Raw genomic sequence first — 19035 nt, forward strand, 5'->3', positions numbered from 1 at the left:
GTATTTTAGCCAGTTGTTCGGCGTGTTTTATTATTCCAAGATGCCAATAAAGGTTTTGTATTTGTATTTGTTTAAAGGTGCCTCATCCAGTTATGGCAATGAGCAGTGCAACAGGGCTGAGATCATTCAAGGCTTTGAGAGGGTCTGTTGGGGAAAGATCCGTGGTTCAGCAGCAGGCTCTAGGGTGGAGGGTTCATGGTCCAAGTCTGAATTAGAAGGCAGGGCTGCTTCCCAGGGTAAGCAGGCAGACTCAGAGTCTTGGGGCTCCTTCATCACATCAAAAAAAAAAATAGGCTCCTGGATGTGTCTCAATTGCCTCCGTCTGAGGTGGTGGTAGCTGCCAGTTTGCCTCCTCTGAGTCTTCAGCTTCTTTGCGTGACAAAGAGGAGTCTGTATGCTGGTCGATGATGCTAATATGTTGAGCAAAATAATGGCTGGTGGAGTTCTGCTTGCGTGTGCCTGCGAGGTAGAAGGTCTCACCTTGGGAAATTATGCGTCGTTTGTGTCACGTGCTTCATTACATTTTGAGATAGTTCAGGTCAGTTGAATAACCAGTAGCAACAACAGCAGCGACAAAATTGGAACTGAAAACTCCAGTAACGCCAATAATAAAGCTGTCATAAAAGTTCCACATAAATATGAAATAATCAAGATCCTTTAAAAAGATGTGTTCAGATGTCACATCAAAGTGACGCTAAGTCAGAGTGTGTGGGAATTGGTTTGTTGCCAGGCTCACATTCTCTTCATCCTCTTCCCATTTCCTTGCATGCATGGAGCATGTTGAAGCATTCCTAGTTTAAGGCTACCTCCATTTGTCCAAGAAGTATGACGTCAGGATAATGATTCATGTAAAACCAAGTTTGTATCCCCCTTCCATTCTAAAACAGTGTTTAATCCAGGCTCAAGTTCCCCCTCCCAAATCCAGGATCCTAACTCTAGAGAGCCACATGTATGTCATGCATAACCAGATCTAGCTTAACCCCAAATTTCTTCAATGGTGTGTGTGGCTGGGGTGGGAGGGGGGGATGAGACACAGACACAAATCTGGAAACAAACTGGATTTGTGCACATTCAGGATTTGATGTGATGTCTGACTACAGCTATATACTAGTAATTCTTGTAGGAAACCTGAAATGCCAGTATTGGAAAATGCTGTCAAGTCGCAGCCACTTTATGGTGACCCTGTAGGGTTTAAAGGCAAGAGATGAACAGAGGCGGTTTGCCATTACCTGGTTCAGCATAGGAACCCTGGACTTCATTGGTGGTCTCCCATCCAAGCGCTAACCTGGGCTGACCTGAGATCTGATGAAATCAGGTTATCCAGATTAGGACATTCCCCAAAATACAGACAGAGAATTGCCTAAGGCCATCCACGGAGTTCATGCCTCATCTGAGATCTGAATTCTTGGCTTCCTACTCATGATTTCCTCTTATCTGTTACATCACTGTGCCGATTAACATCACTGTGCCGATTAACATGTTACATCAAAAGAAAGAGCTCCTTTTATTTCTGCAGGCTCTACATCTGATTTAATGACTGAATTGGCCCTTAGATTAGAAAAAATTTCTCTACTGGTGAACCTCATGTAAACAATTCAGCGCAATCATTCATAAGAGAGATATGGCTGGTGGTAGTTTTAAACAACTAATCACCAACTATTTCCTGATTTTACTGGTGGAAATGCCTGTAGTTGAGTTTACCACTGGCTTAAATACCCGTTGAAATTGATCCGTCAGTTGCATGAATGCTCTTGCTTTAGTAATTCAGTGCTATAAAGTCCCATATCTTGATTCATTTTTGAGGCAAGAAAAAGCAGCCTTTTTATACTGCTGCTTAGGATGGAACCCCAGCGTACCCTCAACTGAATTTCAGTGCAAAGTGCATCCCAGTAACATTGATTGGGGACTAACTGCGGCAACGCTTCTCGTACAGAGAGGGAAAAATTACTTGGGTGCTGTATCACTATTAGTGCTCCAACACGCACATAGCATCAGCTCATTCAAACGAATAACGCTGCTTATCCTCTCTGGTCACTCCATCAATCTCTGTGCGATGTAACAGCAACTTGGGGATATTTGTCTTTCATCTTGAAGGGTCCCAAAGCACTGCACAGATTTAACAAGCTGATGTGGGAGTATATGCAGGGATTAATGTACTGAGCGATCACATATAATGGCTCCAGCGTAAGCTGTAACATTTTAGGTGAGAAGCATTTGATCACTAACGGACTGTCTGTGAAACGTTTGGGGGGAAAACCGACACTGGAAGGGTCTGTATTGTGTGTTAAACTTCTTTTTCACTTTTTTGAGCCTTTTTCATGCCAGAGGTATATATTCTGCAGCCCCCTCGTGTATTGAAACTGAAGGTGACTCAACAGCAAACCTTCTCCTTAGTCATACGTCTCTCTCCCATTTCTTATAGAGAGGTATCCTGATGTTCAGAGAAGAAAACAGCCACTCTTGGGTGGGGAGGTGTCTGATTGCAAAAGAGCATCTGGGGCAGAGTAAGAAAACTGTGGATTTAACCTTGTAAACATACTTACCGTATAAAAGGTGTGTCCCCATTTTTTTTTAAATAACCTGCCCACATTTCTTGCTCATCAGCTTAAACAAAGAAAAAACGTCTTTCTGTTTTGCTGTATTTTCTTGCTTGGTTACCTATTTCCTATCCTAGGAATGTCTACTGAGAAGTACGTTTCACTGTGGTTAATGGGGCTTACTCCTGGGTAAGCTCGCATATAGTTGCAACCCCAGAGTGCTCCTTATCACAGCCTGTGCACTTAGCATCTCTTTTTTTAAAAAGTCATCTCTATAGTGGGCAGTGATTACAGTTCAGATGCTTGAAAGCACCCTTTAGAACTCTGCAGTCCATCTACATATGGGAATCTTGTGCCCCAGGCTCATCCCTCCTTGGTAATGAAACAATATGTCCTACGTTTGAGGTGGTCCTAATTGACTTATCTGCAGTTAGAGAAGGCCTTTATGTTTTCATGAATCTCACTGTTGCTGTCACCAGAGATGCTTCTTTTTCTGCTTTTGCCATGTGGTTGAAATTGTGGTAACCTCCAATTGAATTTGGGGCTCATTTCATATTCTATAACCCCATAAGAATGTATTAAATTTTGGTGACTATTTTTCAGTAGGAAAAGGCAGATTTTGACAGCTCAAACCCAACCAGCCATTCTCTCTGCCAGATGTTATAACCCCCCCCCCAAAAAAAAACCCCAGAGTTGAGCAGGTATTTAGTAGGCCGAAATATTCCACATCCTTTGTCCACATCCTAAAGTTGCAATGCTGAAATTCACCCAAGCAGTAATGACCAAATGGTGTCCAAAACATTCTCTGAATTAGTGTTGTGTTCAAGGTGTGGTCCTGCTTGAGATGGTTGTGGGCTCTTTTGTCCTCTAAGTTCTTTGCAAACAAGTTACTGTGGGACATTGAGAATTCATGAAGATGGCTTTGTGGGCCAATCTGAAATGGATTCTCCTGTGCCATCAACACAGCCCTGCTAAACTGTGCTTCACAGATATGATGGTGGTGGGGAAAGTATTGTTCACAGTTACTGCTACGAAGGAGCTCAAATCTGGGCTGCATTAATGCTTTGGTCAGGTTTTCCTCTGCCTGCATTCTAGCTGCTGCCCTGGCAGTTTCACTTCCATAAGTTCCCTATAGTACTAAGGAGCCAGTCAGGCCCTACACAGCAACAGTGAGCAATTTGGGAGTAATCGTGTGCACCACTGCAGCCATTTCTTCTTTCCAATGGGTATTCAGACTTCCAGCAGGAGAGCCAGTTATGCTGGAAGGAAAATCCCCGAGGGCCTATTGGAATCCCATCAGCATTCATGGATGGACCTTGAACACATGGGTTCTTCTGAGTCAGACCACTGGTCTGTCAAGATGAGTATCAGGTCTCCAGGGTCTCTGGTGGAGGTCTTTCACATCACCTACTACCTGACCCTTTTAATTAGAGATGCCGTGGCTTGAACCCAGGATCTTCTCTGAGCAAAGCAGATGCTCTGCCTACCTTTGAAATGTACTTCCCTTTCACTCACCAGTACCTCTCCCCAAAATGTCCTCCTTGCCCCACCCCCTGAATTCACATTATCTCAGCAGACATGCATTTGGGAACACAAGGCTCCCTTTGGTGTGTATGATCTTCCAGGCATATATAGATCCAGGCCCATATAAGATCTTGAATAAATTTGTGGCCTTAGCATGGAGCCACAATAAGAACATAAGAAAAGCCATGCTGGATCAGACCAAGGTCCATCAAGTCCAGTAGTCTATTCATACAGTGACCGACCAAGTGCCTCTAGGAAGCCCACAAGCAAGACGACTGCAGCATTATGCTGCCTGTGTTTCGCAACACCCAATATAATAGGCATGCACCTCTCATCCTGGAGAGAATAGGTATGCATCATGACTAGTATCCATTTTTACTAGTAGCCATGAATAGATAGCCTTCTCCTCCATGAACATGTCCACTCCCCTCTTAAAGGCTTCCAAGTTGGCAGCCATCACCACATCCTGGGGCAGGGAGTTCCACAATTTAACTATGCGTTGTGTGAAGAAATACTTCTTTTATCTGTTTTGAATCTCTCCAGCTTCCCTCCAGCTTCAGCAGATGACCCCACATTCTTGTATTATAAGAGAGGGAGAAAAGCTTCTCCCTGTCCACTCTCTATACCAGGCATACTTTTATAGACCTCTAGCTAGTACCTGGAGGTTGGCAACACTATTGGAAGACGGTCCTGGCAAAGAGTGAAGCCAAGGACCAGGATCCCAGAGGCGGCAAGTGGGCACAAGGAAGGGTGTAGAGCATAGGAAATGGGCAGAGAAAGTGCACCCTGAAAGGAATGTGAGTGGGGAATAAAGGAAGATGGCAGGCCTGGGGAGGCTTTAGCTGCTGGCTAGCTGGTTGCCAGCTGCCTGAAAAACAGGACGGAGTCAGAAATGATGACATGAAGTGGAAGAAAGGCAGAGGCAAGGAGAAAGGAGATCTGGGCAAAATGGTGTGGGGGTTTGTGCATGGATGAAGGGGTGGGAGCCAAAGGGGCATTGCAGCACTAAGCTTAGAACCTAAAACCTGACTTGGAAATTCTACCAGTTGGTGTAGTGGTTAAGAGCGGTGGTTTGGAGAGGTGGAGTCTGATCTGGAGAACCGGCTTTGATTCCCTACTCCTCCACATAAGCGGTGGATTCTAATCTGGTGAACTGAGTTGGTTTCCCCACTCCTCCACATGAAGCCTCGCTGGGTGACCTTGGGCTAGTCACAGCTCTCTTAGAGTTCTCTTGGCCCCATCTACCTCACAGGGTGTCTGTTGTGGGGAGGGGAAGGTGATTTCTAAGCCAGTTTGACTCTTCCTTACATGGTCGAGAAAGTCAGCATATAAAAACCAACTCTACTACTACTACTACTGTCAGTATAGCATTGTGACTTGACTGGCCTTAAGGGCAAAGAGAACAGTGGGTGGTATTTGGGGACGGGACGGGGAGGCTGAATTTCAAATATTAATGTGAACTAAATAGCCAGTTTTTGGCTTCAGGCATCTGGTCTTATGATGTTGTGACTTGCAGGAGGACTTGGGCACTTGAAGACTCTCTGGTTTTGGAGATCTCCAATTGAACGTGGAAAATGCAAAATACATAAGATTTGGGCAGCAGTCCTAAATCTGTTTCCTTGTCCCATTGAAATTGGCAGAACTTGCTTCTCAGTAGGCATGGCTAGGATGTGGCTGTTAGGCTATGAAGACTAATCTCTGCTCTTACCAATGCAGAAAAAAAATGTATTTTAGGTTTTAGTACAGGCTCATTAAAAGCCAATTGCCTTCTCGCCTGCAGCAGATAAGAATTTCCTCCAGGCTGACCAGGCAGACCAAACCTCTTCCTCTTTTTCCTTTTGAACCATGACCAACTGGATATAAACCTACATGAGGAGGTGGGCTTGTAATTCTTGTGATCTTGTTTGCAAGGTTAACAGGCACAAAGTACTTATTCTTCCCTCGCCCCGAAACACGTAAGAGGCTGCTGCATGGGCAAAACAACCTGGGAAGGTAGCTCAACTGGGCTGCTGGTTTTCGTAATGTCCCCAAATGCCTTTTTTGCACGTGTGAGTTTGACTTGTTTGTATGTGGGAGGTTATGGTTGTCATATGCAGAAAGGAAATGAGCAGTGTCATGCGGTCGCAGTGTTACTGCTGAAGTATATGTGGGAACCCCTTTCCCCTCCGGTTTACGTAATCCAGCCAGGCTGCAAGATGTTCTAATTTAAACAAGGACATTGAGGGGGCCGAGGTGGGGTGGGAAGGGAGGGTGGAGGCTAAGGAAATCATTACTTGAGTTTTATTGCTTACGGAAAGTGCCGGCTTGCTAGCCCTGAAACATTAAATGGCCCGTCCGCTGAACATGGACAGCAGCGTCAGCAGTTGCACAACCCCTTACTCTCTCCTCCTGCCCTCTGACATTCGGAGGGAGCGGCTGTGGCTGACACCGGGCCGGCGCACTCAGTCAGAAAGCGGCTGGCCCGGGCCACATCTGTGCACCAAAGTGCCTGGAGCACCAGTTGTGTATGTGTTTGCACACTGGCGGCGTCTCTGATCTCGGCAGGAATCATCACAGATTTAACATGTGTACTGGTGGATCACAGCACGCAAGGCCGTGGAGGCTGAACCATGTCACACGAGTGTCAAAATCCATGGAATGTAACACCGGACGCAGCATCGTAAAGCATCGCTTTTCCTTCCCCCCCCCCCCTATTTTTTTAAGGAATCTTACGGTTGTAACTGTAGGCATGAAGTGTGAGTGAGAATCATCTAGGAAAACTACAAAAATAATTACAGCTAGAGCATGGGGCTTCTGTGCCTCTGAATCTTCTTGTGCTAAGTCTATAAAAAGCAAGATAAATCATAACAAAGAAGAAATCTATGCAAATTTGCTTTATTTGCAAAACTTACATGGGTTTCAGGACTTTTCTTTGTGTAGAATGTTACTTTATATAACTCTTAATATTTTTTACCAGGATTCCTTTCCTACTTTGTATGCAAGTGTCTGTTTGGCGACCTGGGACCATTTCCCCAACCATACAAGGCTGCGAGGATAAAATAGGGAGGGGAGAACTCTGGCCATTGTCCTGGCCTTGAGCTACTTGTAGGAAGGGTGCAATTTTTAAAAAAGAAAAAAGAATCTATAGTATATTTACAGTGCGCTTTCCCGACAATAGACGCCTGCCTTTTCTTGACTCCCTACTCAAAGTTTCCCTTCAGCACCCACACAAGTTGCTGTCTTTAGACCAGGAAATATAGTTTGTTCCTTCTAAGAAACGGTAGAAATCAGAGGTTTTAAATATTTTCCAGCACTTAAACCCAGAAGAAGGGTACGGTCCCATAGCTCTGACACGGGAGTTTTAATAATGCCACCGTCATTACCAGATGCACTCAAGTGAAGTGAAATGAAATGCCAGCCAAAGTGGCCTGATGCGCATACCTGTCCAGCTTTCCAAGTTGATTGCACTGCAAGCAGCCTGGCAGCCTGCTGATGAGGCCTGACCTACTATTTCGGGAAGCTCTGACTTGCACTAATGGTCAGGTAAAGTCACAGGAGTGAGTGAGTGTCAGTGTGTGTGTTAGCCCAACAGCCTGGATAGTTTGGTGCCACGAGTAAGCCATTCTTGGTTATTGTGGACTAGAACTAGGGCTTAATTTGTGCCAAGGCTCAGCTCCACCATATTCTCTCAATGCCACCCTGGATATTTTAATAAAGGGCCCCAGAGCAGGTGCAGAGTGCCTTTCGCTCTCCATTGAGTAACCATGGAGGGTACGCACATGTCAGGTATTAGGGAGGATGACTTCCAAATCAGAGGGTGGCATTTCCAGGCAGATCTGAGCCTTGACATCTCCCTTTCCCCCTCTCTCCCACTGAGAGAGGGGGAAGCATGGTGTAGTGGTTAAGAGCGGTGGTTTGGAGCGGTGGAGTCTGATCTGGAGAACCGGGTTTGATTCCCACTCCTACCCACGAAGCCAGCTGGGTGACCTGGGGCAACTCACATTCTCTCAGCTTCACCTACCTCACAGGGTGTCTGTTGTGGGGAGGGGATTGTAAGCCGGGTTGAGTCTCACTTAAGTGGTAGAGAAAGTCGACATATAAAAACCAACTCCTCCTCTTCTTCTGATTGGAACCAGTCCCTGTAATGCAGAGAGCTCCTGCAGTGTGCTGTTTAATAATACTTCCTTCCATCTGGCGGTTTCTTAAGGTGTAGCACAGTCAGAGATTCTTCCTAATAATAAATGACCAGAAAGAAGCGGCATGAAGGCTGCAGTTCTGTAATCAGGCACGGAGATGTTAAGGGTTTGTCCCCTGAATGAGATGGGACTTGGACCTTATCTGGTATTGGCCAGCACTGAACGTTTGGGAACATCTGCATGTGTTAACCTTGGCTTCCGTGGGTGATTCAGTGCACATACTCTTCCCAAACCACATGGCATGCTTGCCCATCAAACCGTTACCCCCCGCCCCCAGCCAGTGTATTGGGCCAGAGGAATGGCTGGTTGTTATGAGTGATGCAGTCAGCATAGGGGGAGGCCCCTAGAGCTATGCTCGACCCCCTCAGATTCTTTTTTGCCCTCCTGATTTGCACGCTCGAGGTTTGAACCTGGACTTTGCAGTGGTGTGCATAGCCTGATGAAGGCAAGGCCTCGGGATTCACCAAGCCTGGCGCAAGAAGACGGGAAGTGCTAAGTTTAGCAGCTTGGTTAGCTTGAGGTCTGTTGGCTAGGAGCAGCCAAGAAAGAAGAAGGAGCAGCAGGCAAGGTTTTTTGACTAATTGTCTGAATCTGTGGGGACAGACAGTCCCCCTGCCCATCATTTACTGAGTGGCAGCCAATGAGATCTTGGTATTGGCGGTGTTGGGTGGAATGTAGTGGTGTGCAGAGGGAAGGTGTGCGCAGGTGGTCTACGGTGGACCATCAGTTGTTCAGGGTAGCACTGTGCATAGGGTTGCCAACCTCCAGGTAATAGCAGAAGATCTGCTATTACAACTGATCTCCAGCAAATAGAAATCAGTTCCCCTGGAGAAAATGGCCGCCTTGGCATTGGACTCTATGGCTTTGAAGCCCCTCCCCTAACCCCACCCTCCTCAGGCTCTGCCCCCAAAATCTCCCACCAATGGCGAAGAGGGACCTGGCAACCCTAACTGTGCACCTGATGTGGATGCAGGAAGGGAGTGGGGATTGCTGCACATACACTTGTCCCTCTTGCCTGACTTAAATTCCATGTTATGTATACCCTACAAGTCCAAGCAAGCATAGAAAAGTATGTAATATGCGCTGGGTGAAAAATTAAGCTGAGGATCTTGCTTTCATTCTTTTTTTAAAAAAATAAAAAGAGCAAGTTTCTAGTCCACCGTCATCACAAAGTTTGGCTAGGAACACAAAGTGTGTGTTACTTGAGTGAAATCTTGAAAAGTTTTCCAGGATTCAGGGCAGGGCTAATTGGGTCAGCATCTTCTGCCTTTCTCCATCCCTAGCAGAAAAGCAGCTTACGCAAAACAAGCAACAGTTGGGCCGGGCACAGAATTTAGGTTACCAATCTGGATTTTTTTTAGGATAAAAGACTGTAAATGAACCTGCCTATGACCGTAATCACTTCCTTGAAAGCACTAACAGTAAGAAAATTCCAGTTCTGAATTTGTTGGGGCCAAAGAACAACTCTTAAGAAGCCGGTGTTTTCACCGCTGTCGACATCGCCGGTCTCCCATCTTGCTTTTGGGTCCGGTTCCTGCTGGAGTCCACAGGGGGAGCAGAAGTGTCCGCGGGGCCAGCACAGACACAGCCTAGAAGTGGGGCTCGGCTATCTGAAGATGAGCTCACACTTGCAAACTATTCTCGGCTCCAACCTGCTTGCTGCTGCTAATTTCATGCCCTGTGATCCAGGTAACGCTCCGATGCCTCGCTCCGTCACCCAGGGCCTGAACTGCTTTTTTAGCCCAGCAGGAGCCCAGCTGCTTCTGCTGCCGAGCTTCAGCTGAATAAAAAGCTACTTTGCAAAAGCATCTTGGCAGCATCGGACAGGGTTTCTGGCTGAAGCTGATGGGTAATTTTTGCCGTTGGGAAGAAGAAAAAAGAAATATGAAGTGTCCGCTGATGTTACCCCTATATACAGAGATGGCTGTATCATACTAGAGAAGGTGTAGCTCATATGGGGTCATCCCCTCCGTTGTAAACCTGTCATTAATGACTTAGAAGGCTGGTCATGAATGGCTTATTGGTCTGATGCACTAGAAAAAAGGAACGGCCTTTCTTTGGTAAATGTGATTCAGCTCAATTAGCTTGGCACCCTTGGAATTTCCCAGAACCAATTCTGAACATGGAAGCTTACCTCGGTATGACAAGCTGTCTGCCCTCCTATGAGAAACCATGGATGAAATTCTGCACTTCAGTATTCCTGTGCACAAAAAAAAGTTGGGGGGCTTTAAAGAATTGTGGAAGAGGGGGAACTATTTGGAAATCCCCCTCCCTCTCCCTCAAATCTCTTCCTCCTGTACTCTGCAAGTCCCTAGGGATTAGAGCGGATGGACTTCCCCTCCCCTGTTCCCCACCGAGGGTTGCCAGTTCTGGATTGGGAAATTCCTGGAGATTTGGGGATGGAGCCTGGGAAAGGGAAGGGAAGGGACCCTATTAGGGTATAAATGCAGTACAGTCGATTCTTCAAATGCAGTACAGTCTAGTCTTCAAAGCAACAAATTGTTGTCTGGAGATCAGTTGTAATTCCAGATGATCTCCAGGCCCCACCTGGAGGCTGACCAGCCGACCCACACCCCTTTTAACTTTTTCTGGACATTTTATGCCCCAAGAGCATTAGAAACTAATTAATGAGTGTATTCAGTCCTCAGGAGGGTCTTCTGGGGTTAGGATTGAGCCTTCTTTTTTGGTTAATTTGCAGGCAGATTTTTATGCTTACTTGGGTGTCCCTAAGGATGCAGAGACAAATCCCCCCTTGTCTGTGAGTGGCCTATTTTTTGTTACCCAACAAGAGCTGGCCAGTTTACTATTAGATATAGATACATAGGGAAGTTTGAGAAGGTTAGGCAACAGCAAACAGAAGACTGGCACGATTTGCAGGGCTGTAGCATTTCCTGTGAAAAAAACCATGAAAGTCTCTACTGGCTTTCCTGTAGATGTCCATGTAATTAATTTGTGCACACTAAAGCCTGAAAAGGGAAGAGAACAACTCTTTCCTAATTTATTTTTCTGCCCTGGTTGCATCCATGTAACTAAATGAGAGAATCTCTAGGTGTGCCACTCATGTGTATGCAAATAGAATACAAATAGAATAGTAAACATTTTTATTGGTTGGTTTATTTTTTATATGCCAACTTTCTCTACCAGTTAAGGGAGAATCAAAGCGGCTTACAATTACCTTCCCTTCCCCGCCCCACAACAGACACCCTATGAGGTAGGTGGGGCTGAAAGAACTCTAAGAGAGCTGTGACTAACCCAAGGTCATCCAGCTGGCTACCTGTGTAGAAGTGGGGAAACAAATCCAGGTCACCAGATTAGCATCCGCCGCTCATGTGGAGGAGTGGGGAATCAAACCCGGTTCTCCAGATCAGAGTCCACCACTCCAAACCACCGCTCTTAACCACTACACCACGCTGGCTCTCCAACAAAAAAAAAACAACCAACATTTTTATGTGATGTCAGGAGGTATTGCCTACCATTTCAAGCACATTCAGATAAGAAACTTGCTTTTAAAAAATGAAAGCGAGATTCTCAGGAAAGTGACCTCCCCTTAATTCTTCATGTAATTCTGGTATACATACAGCCCAGAGTATAGTATGTCACTATGCAACTGTGGGACTGAGATCTTGCAACAGATAAGTGCCAATTTACAGTACTGCTCTAGAATTTGGAGAATATTTCTGCCCCTTCTGGAATCAGGTACAGTAGTTTCAAGGTTCTGGGGTTCACACTGTTGTGTCTTGGCAATTTGTAAGAATGAAGGGAATTTTTAAAAATCTATCCCTTTTCCTCTTCCTCTCATGTTTTTATTATGTTTGATCCGAACTGAGAAAAGGGCCTTCATGCAATGCACATCCCAGAGGGCTGGGAAGACTAAGGAGGTCTCGAAGCTTATGAAAACAGACACGCTCCTCAACTAACTAAGTGGAGTTCCATGGGTTTAATCACTGTGCAAAGATTCAGTCCTGGAAACTTCAGCGTGCCGTGACACCATGGCTTTCAGCCACTTTGTCTTGGTGTCTCTGATTTGTGAAAGGGAGACTCAGGATAGGGCAGGTGATGTTTTTGCAGCTGATATTTTTTTTCCAAACCATCTTTGACTCTGAGTTTTTTCCCACCTAGGACTTCTTTGAAAGCTACATTTCCGTGGCTTCCACTGTGCCTTCAGTGCTCTGCTTGATTGGGAACTTCCTGCTGGTCAACAAGTAAGTGTAGTTGCATTAGTCACCTCCGTTTTTCCCTTCTTTCTGTGGCTCTGGACATGCCACTTCTCTTCCCCAGGATGCAGTGTTAGCTCAGCGGTGAGCTAGATGTCATGTTAAAAAAACTCTTGATGAGCAAACGGATTTAGCTCGAAAACCCTTTAGAGCACAACTTCTTAAAGTGATTGGGTTCTACTGTCACTTATTGTTTCTCTTAGCTCAAGACAGTATCTGAAATCATTCAGATGATATCTTTTATTGGGACAACTGCATTGGCAGGGGAGAATAGCAAGATTTCAGGCTGCAAAGAACTCTTCCTCTGGCAGGAAGTTTGGGCAGCCCAAATATACCCACAGTCTTGGTGTAGTGCAGGGGTGGGGAACCTTTTTTCCGCCAAGGGCTATTTGGATATTTGTAACATTATTCGCGGGCCATTCGCCACTTCCGCCCCCAGCCCTCTTGTAGTACAGAGGGAATACGTTTCTCCATGGCCCGGGTGGGAAAAAGTTAACACAGATTCTTGGGCGGCCCTAGCAGCTCCATAGCTAACAACTCTTCTGCAAGGGGGGGAAAGGTTCCTTTTCTTGCCAAAACAAACTCACATCTGTCTTGAATAGAGGCTATTCCTGTCTGCGGGAGGGGGCGGATCACCAGCCTTAAATCCTTCTGAGCTAGAGATCTGCCAGGACCCATGAAGGGCCAGACCAAATGACTTCGCGGGCTTTATATGGCCCCCGGGCCTGATGTTCCCCACCCCTGGTGTAGTGGCCAACGGTGCCTTCTGTCAGCTGCATCTCACCTTTCTGAGACCCAGCTCCCCTGGCCAGGCTGATCTGTGCTTTGGAAACCTCGCAGTTGGAGTTGCTGTCGTGTGCTCTATGTTGCAGAGCCCCAAAAGGGGGGAAAATATTGGAAACTGCAGGTGGGTCAGCAGCCCTATTATTGTCAGAGGCACAACGCCAATGGGAACATATCTCACCTAGGCCCTGGCACTTTTAAAGCCCTTCACGGCCTAGGACCCACATATGCAAAGGACCATCTATTCCCGTATACATCCATGCACGAGGTGTGGTCTTCAGGTTCCCAGCTGTTCAACCACTCAAGATGGCATTGACCAAAGCCCACGCTTTTTCATTGTGGCTTCTGCCCTGTGGAACAGTTTCTGGAGGGGCGGAGGGGGGCGCTATCTCTAGAAGTAATTAGGAGGCACTGCAAGGCCATTTTGTTCACTGAGGCTTTTAATGGGATTTAGGCTGCAAGCATTTATTTTGAGGGGAGGGGAGTTACTTGCGGGTTTTATAGTATATTTTCAATTTGAGTTACTAAGTCACCTTGAACCATGGGGAAAGGCAGATACACACATTTCAACAAATAAACTACATAAAATGCAGGAGATCTATAATCTGAGCGCTTAACTTTTAAAAAGAGTTTCAGAGTGGCCACTCTAGAAGGGGGCAGGACTTGCGCTGGGGCCTTTGAAGCCTTAAAAAGAGTGGAAAAGGCCCAGCCAAGGATATACAATTTAAGAAGTTGACTGATGGCCTTCAGGGGCAAAGGTCACAGTGAGTGTATGCCAGAGATCTGTGTATTGAGTGTGAATATCTTAAAACGTGCCTGTATGAATAAAATTGTCCTGTCCGGAGTGCTGTTTTTTTTTTAAAAAAAAAATTTTTAATTAATTTTTGTAACAAAAAACAAAACAAACAAATACAATAATAATAATACAAAAAATTTAAAAAGAAAATATAAAAGAGCATCTATATATACTTATTGGTACATTCATGATTACAAAATTATAAGATCCAAAAAGATACCCCTTCAACCCTCCACCCACCTTAAAAAAGTGACCCATCACCCGACTTCCGAAGAAGTGCCTTAACAGTTTTAAAAATATCTATTAACAGTAAAATATAAGAATATTAAAACTAGTTTCTATGACTCACTAATTAAAGTAGTAAAATCCATTTTTGCCAGTTTATCCCAATATGTGACGGCCTTTGCCCAAGTTTTTTTAAATTCTTCCATATCTTTTCCATGTAGGAATTCCGTTAATTTGGCCATCCTCATGTACATCCATAATTTCTCTCTCCAGTCACGAATTGAAGGTTTATTCGCTTGCTTCCAAACTTTAGCTATTACAATTCTTGCAGCAGCAAAACTATATTGACAAAGTGCTGTTTTTAATGCCCTGATTTTTTTTTTTACTTGTGGCATCCGGGGAAGAGGTATTGAGCGATAATGGTGCATCATTGGTAAGAGTGGTGGGTTAACAGTCAAGAACAGCAGTCTTCAAATCTTTGCCAGGTTGTGCTTTAGGAGCATTGTAGGGTGTGCTGGGTTGGTGTTTTTGAGGGTGCCTCAGACAAAGAGCTCAGCCTCCCAAGGGGGCCAGGAAAACTAGTCAGAGGAAGGCAGTCTAGGCCTCGGTGTGCTTCCTCACGCCCCACTTGGGGCATTTCTGCTTGAAGTGGACAGTTCAGTGCCCCCAAAAAAGAGAGAGCCGTCTCAACAGATTATTTTTCCACCCATTCTGCCGCAGTTTCTTACTGCTGCCCTCTCCCCCCCACACACACACTGATGTGTGGTAAACACCGTCCTTACTATTCGACAGGGTGATACGGGTTAGCTCACCACAGGACTGTTTGAATTCTGGATGAGTCAAAAAACTTTTTTTTAATAATTTTTTTTATTGTTTTCTTTCATTTAATACATCCATGTAAAAATCAACATTTAACGCTAAAAGTTAATAAAAGTAATAAGTAATTTGTAATAAACATATAGTGACTTCCCCCTCACTCTCTTCCATCTACAAATAAAGTGTATATACTTTTGCTGATTGAGCTAATCCCCATATTAATTAATGAATATATATTTATCTTAACTTACCTTATCTAATGTTATTCATTCAATACCTTAATATATAATCGTGATAGAGAGTATATATGAGAGATTAAATCAAAGAATATCCTTTAAATGGTCCCATCAAAAATTGATTCTCCACTCCTCCCATTCCCCCCAAAATTGTACATTATCATTCTGATTTATCAAAGCCGTACGTTTCGCCATCTCCGTCAATTCCAGCATCTTATTTATCCAGTCTTTATGATGAGTCAAAAACTTGTGGGCAGACACATACATTTGAAAAATCCCTCTGCTTATAGCTGGAGGACAGAGAAGTTACAATTATGTGCTTCAGGTACATTGTTGGCACAAGAGGTTTAACCAGAGTGTTAAGGTAGGGTGTAAACTTAAGAGCTGCCATTCCCTTGTCGTGCAGCCTTTGAGCTCCCAAAGGTTTGGCTTCCATAGACCCCTTCTCCATACATGTGGCCTGGCTCTCAGCAGGCAGCCATGTTTTATGTTTTGGGGAGCCAGCATGGTGTGGTGGTTAAGAGCGGTGGTTTGGAGCAGCGGATTCTGATCTGGAGAACCGGGTCTGATCCCCCGCTCCTCCACATGAGCAGCGGAGGCTAATCTGGTGAACCGGATTGGTTTCTCCGCTCCTCCGCACGAAGCCAGCTGGGAGACCTTGGGCTAGTCACTTTCTCTCAGCCCCACCCACCTCACAGGGTGTCTGTTGTGGGGAGGGGAAGGTGATTGTAAGCCGGTTTGAGTCTCCCTTAAGTGGTAGAGAAAGTCGGCATATAAAAACCAACTCTTCTTCTTCTTCTTAACCACAGCCAGGATTTTGTCTGGTTACAGAGGGAAGGGTCACCTTATATTTGTCCTTTTCCTGCCAGGAGAACTGGAGAAAGCAGCCCAGGAGAACTGCCTCCCACCCACTGGGTGAAAATCTCTGCAAAAGGACTCCAGGGATGCTGCTCCTTGACTCCCCACCGAGCGGGAATGATAGTTTCTGAGAATCTGTGCCTGTGGCCTTCCGGGGCTGCTGATGCCTCCCATCTTATATCTGTGCGCATTCTAGCAAGCGGACCTGTGGGCAGCCATCTGATAAATCCCATGGCCATAGTGGGAGCTGAAGTGTGGGCACCCTTTACTTGCTGTGGAGGAAGATTTGCTCCTCAGAACGTCCCAGCGGTGGAGGCCCTTATTTCTTGAAATGGCGCTTTCAGTCACTGCTTTGATGGGCTCCATCACCCAGGTTGTTATCACTGAAGAATTCCTAGAACAGATAATGGTTTTTGTTTTCAATTAACCATGAAAAGGGGGAAAGGCACACGAGGCAAAAGGTTGGAAATCCATTTCACAAAACCTATTACGTGCTTAATGCATTACATTTTAAACTTGGCATTCATTTATCTTGGGCACATTGTTGATTCTGCTGAGTGGCACATCCATAATCAATAAGTGTTTTATTATGCTAAGTTTTCAGTGTCATAAATACACATGAGGCCGGCTTGCATTTATGGAAACTCTTGCGCAAATCGGTTCCCCATGGCTTGCTTGCCGCCAGAGGGTAACTTATGGCTACTCTGTGCTCCACCCTTGTTGAAGGCATCCGTGATGGCTAAAATATTACAATACTTCTGGAATGGATTTCATGTTTGCACGGGTGAAGGTGACATTTTTAAGAAGAGTGTGAAGAAGAAATTGGGCAGCACTAGTGTGCTAAGTGTGCAAAAATGGAAAGTGTTACTAGGATTCCTGTTTGCCCAGAAAATTAATAGTTTGCCTGTTGTGTACCTTTAAAAGTATTCTGTTGAGGTTGCATTTGTCAGGAGTCCCTGAGTCAGGCAGGTAACATTTCTAACTTGCACAGTTAACGCGGCACGAAGTATATCACATCTGGGGTCTGTTAGAGGAGGACATACATCACAAAGGGATGTTTAAACCAGGGTCTTATGCCTGAAGGAGAAATAGAGCATCCTTTTCACTACTAGTTCTTGGTCATTTTCTTCCTTCCCTGCCCTCTGTGCTTAAGGGGAGCTGATCAAGTCTTCAGTGTCTATAATAAGCAGCTCTCCTGTTCAGGCAGCTAATTATCTTGTGAAGATAAGCATGCAATTGCTTTTCCCCAGCCCACAGTATTCCCCAAACAGACTTATGGCCGTGTGTTGCTGTTGTGATTTCTTTTAGAAATGGGGATTTCCAGCTTGGTTGGGTTTATAGAGAGATTGGATCAAGGCAGCACTGATTGAATCTGTACACATGATATCTTTTCTTTTTTTAAAGAAAAGGCTTTTCCCCCAGGCCCCCCACCCAGATTTCTCTTGTGTCTTTTCCAAGTGGTTCTTCGCTCCCTAAAGCATTGGTTCATAGCAGCTTGTGTACTAACTGCCTGGCTTCCTTTCGGTTCCCGGAGAATACTCCAGGGGTGCCACATCCGTAGCCTGTGTTAGGAAGAACAGGCATCACTAGGTTGCTCACGGACAATGAAGTAGCAAGAACATAAGAAAAGCCATGCTGGATCACACCAAGGCCCATCAAGTCCAGCAGTCTGTTCACACAGGAGCCAACTGGGTGCCTCTAGGAAGCCCCCAAACAAGATGACTGCAGCAGCACCATCCTGCCTGTGTTCCACAGCACCTAAGATAATAGGCATGCTCCTCTGATCCTGGAGAGAATAGGTATGCATCATGACTAGTATCCATTTTGACTAGTAGCCATGAATAGCCCTTTCCTCCATGAACATGTTCCCCTCTTGAAGCCTTCCAAGTTGGCAGCCATCACCACATCCTGGGGCAGGGAGTTCCACAATTTAACTATTTAACTAGGTTTATTTTACAATTTAACAAGGCTTTTTTTTGCAGGGGAGGGGTAAGTGTTGCATTTTCTTTCTTTTTTGCAATTACAGCAGATAGAAGCTAATGGAGTCAGCCAAAGTAAATCACTCTTTTCAGCTCAGGGAAACCACGTGAAAGCAAGAGAATTTTGACTCATTGTTAAAATGTTGAATTTCCTGCTCACACAATGGTTCATGCATTTTAATCAAATGTTTCTTAGTTAAATTAAGCAAAGAGCCGGAGTCTGTCCCAGCAGTTGAGAGCCCCTTGCCCATCTGCCCACGCTTGGCCCCAGCGCTGCTCAATTGGCTGTGGGGGTGCGGCTGCTTGTACGTTCCTTGTCCTCATGGCTGAGATCTGGAGAGTTATAAGAGGCTCAATGAATGAGTGGGGGAACATAGCAGCTTGCCAGCTTTACAGGACGCTTCAGGCAGGAATAAAGCTGTTTTCATTTGGTGAAGCTGAAGCATGGCCCTTTCTTAGTGACTTCACACATTACATTTTTAGGAGTACACTTCAGACTTGTACCTGCAAACTGTAGCGTGGGTGTGACAAACATCTGCTTGCAAACACCTGCATCACACAAGAGGAGGCTACAGCTCCTTCAAGGTAGCGTCAGACCTGGTTTGGCTTCTGTATAATGTATGAATGGCCCCGTTAAAGCAAAACAGGGGGCCAGTGGCAGTCTCTCTAATGGTGCAAAGATGATGAATTCCTTTTAAACTTTCAGTTGATAAGGCACTATCTAGGTTTAGTGTAAAGTGCTTCATACAGGGGACAAAGGTTGGGTCTGGTGTCCCCACCCTGCAACCTGAGTGTTACAGTCACACATGACTTGATCAATTCCAGTGCCCACTTAGAACTGGGACTCTGGTGCACGCATTCAGCATATCCCCACACACCAATTTTCTGATCT

At 45.3% G+C, this 19035-nt stretch overlaps 1 protein-coding gene across 1 annotated transcript in view; it reads left to right on the forward strand.

Moving 5' to 3' along the window:
* Nucleotides 1-19035, forward strand: part of SLC29A3 (solute carrier family 29 member 3) — a 47621-nt gene that overhangs the window by 14446 nt on the left and 14140 nt on the right. Inside the window, exon 4 of the mRNA XM_056850510.1 lies at nucleotides 12356-12438. Within this exon, the coding sequence (XP_056706488.1) occupies nucleotides 12356-12438 (83 nt within the window). The remainder of the gene's footprint in view (nucleotides 1-12355; nucleotides 12439-19035) is intronic.

This window comes from Euleptes europaea, chromosome 5 (assembly GCF_029931775.1).
Source record: "Euleptes europaea isolate rEulEur1 chromosome 5, rEulEur1.hap1, whole genome shotgun sequence".
In the NCBI taxonomy this organism is placed as follows: domain Eukaryota; kingdom Metazoa; phylum Chordata; class Lepidosauria; order Squamata; family Sphaerodactylidae; genus Euleptes; species Euleptes europaea.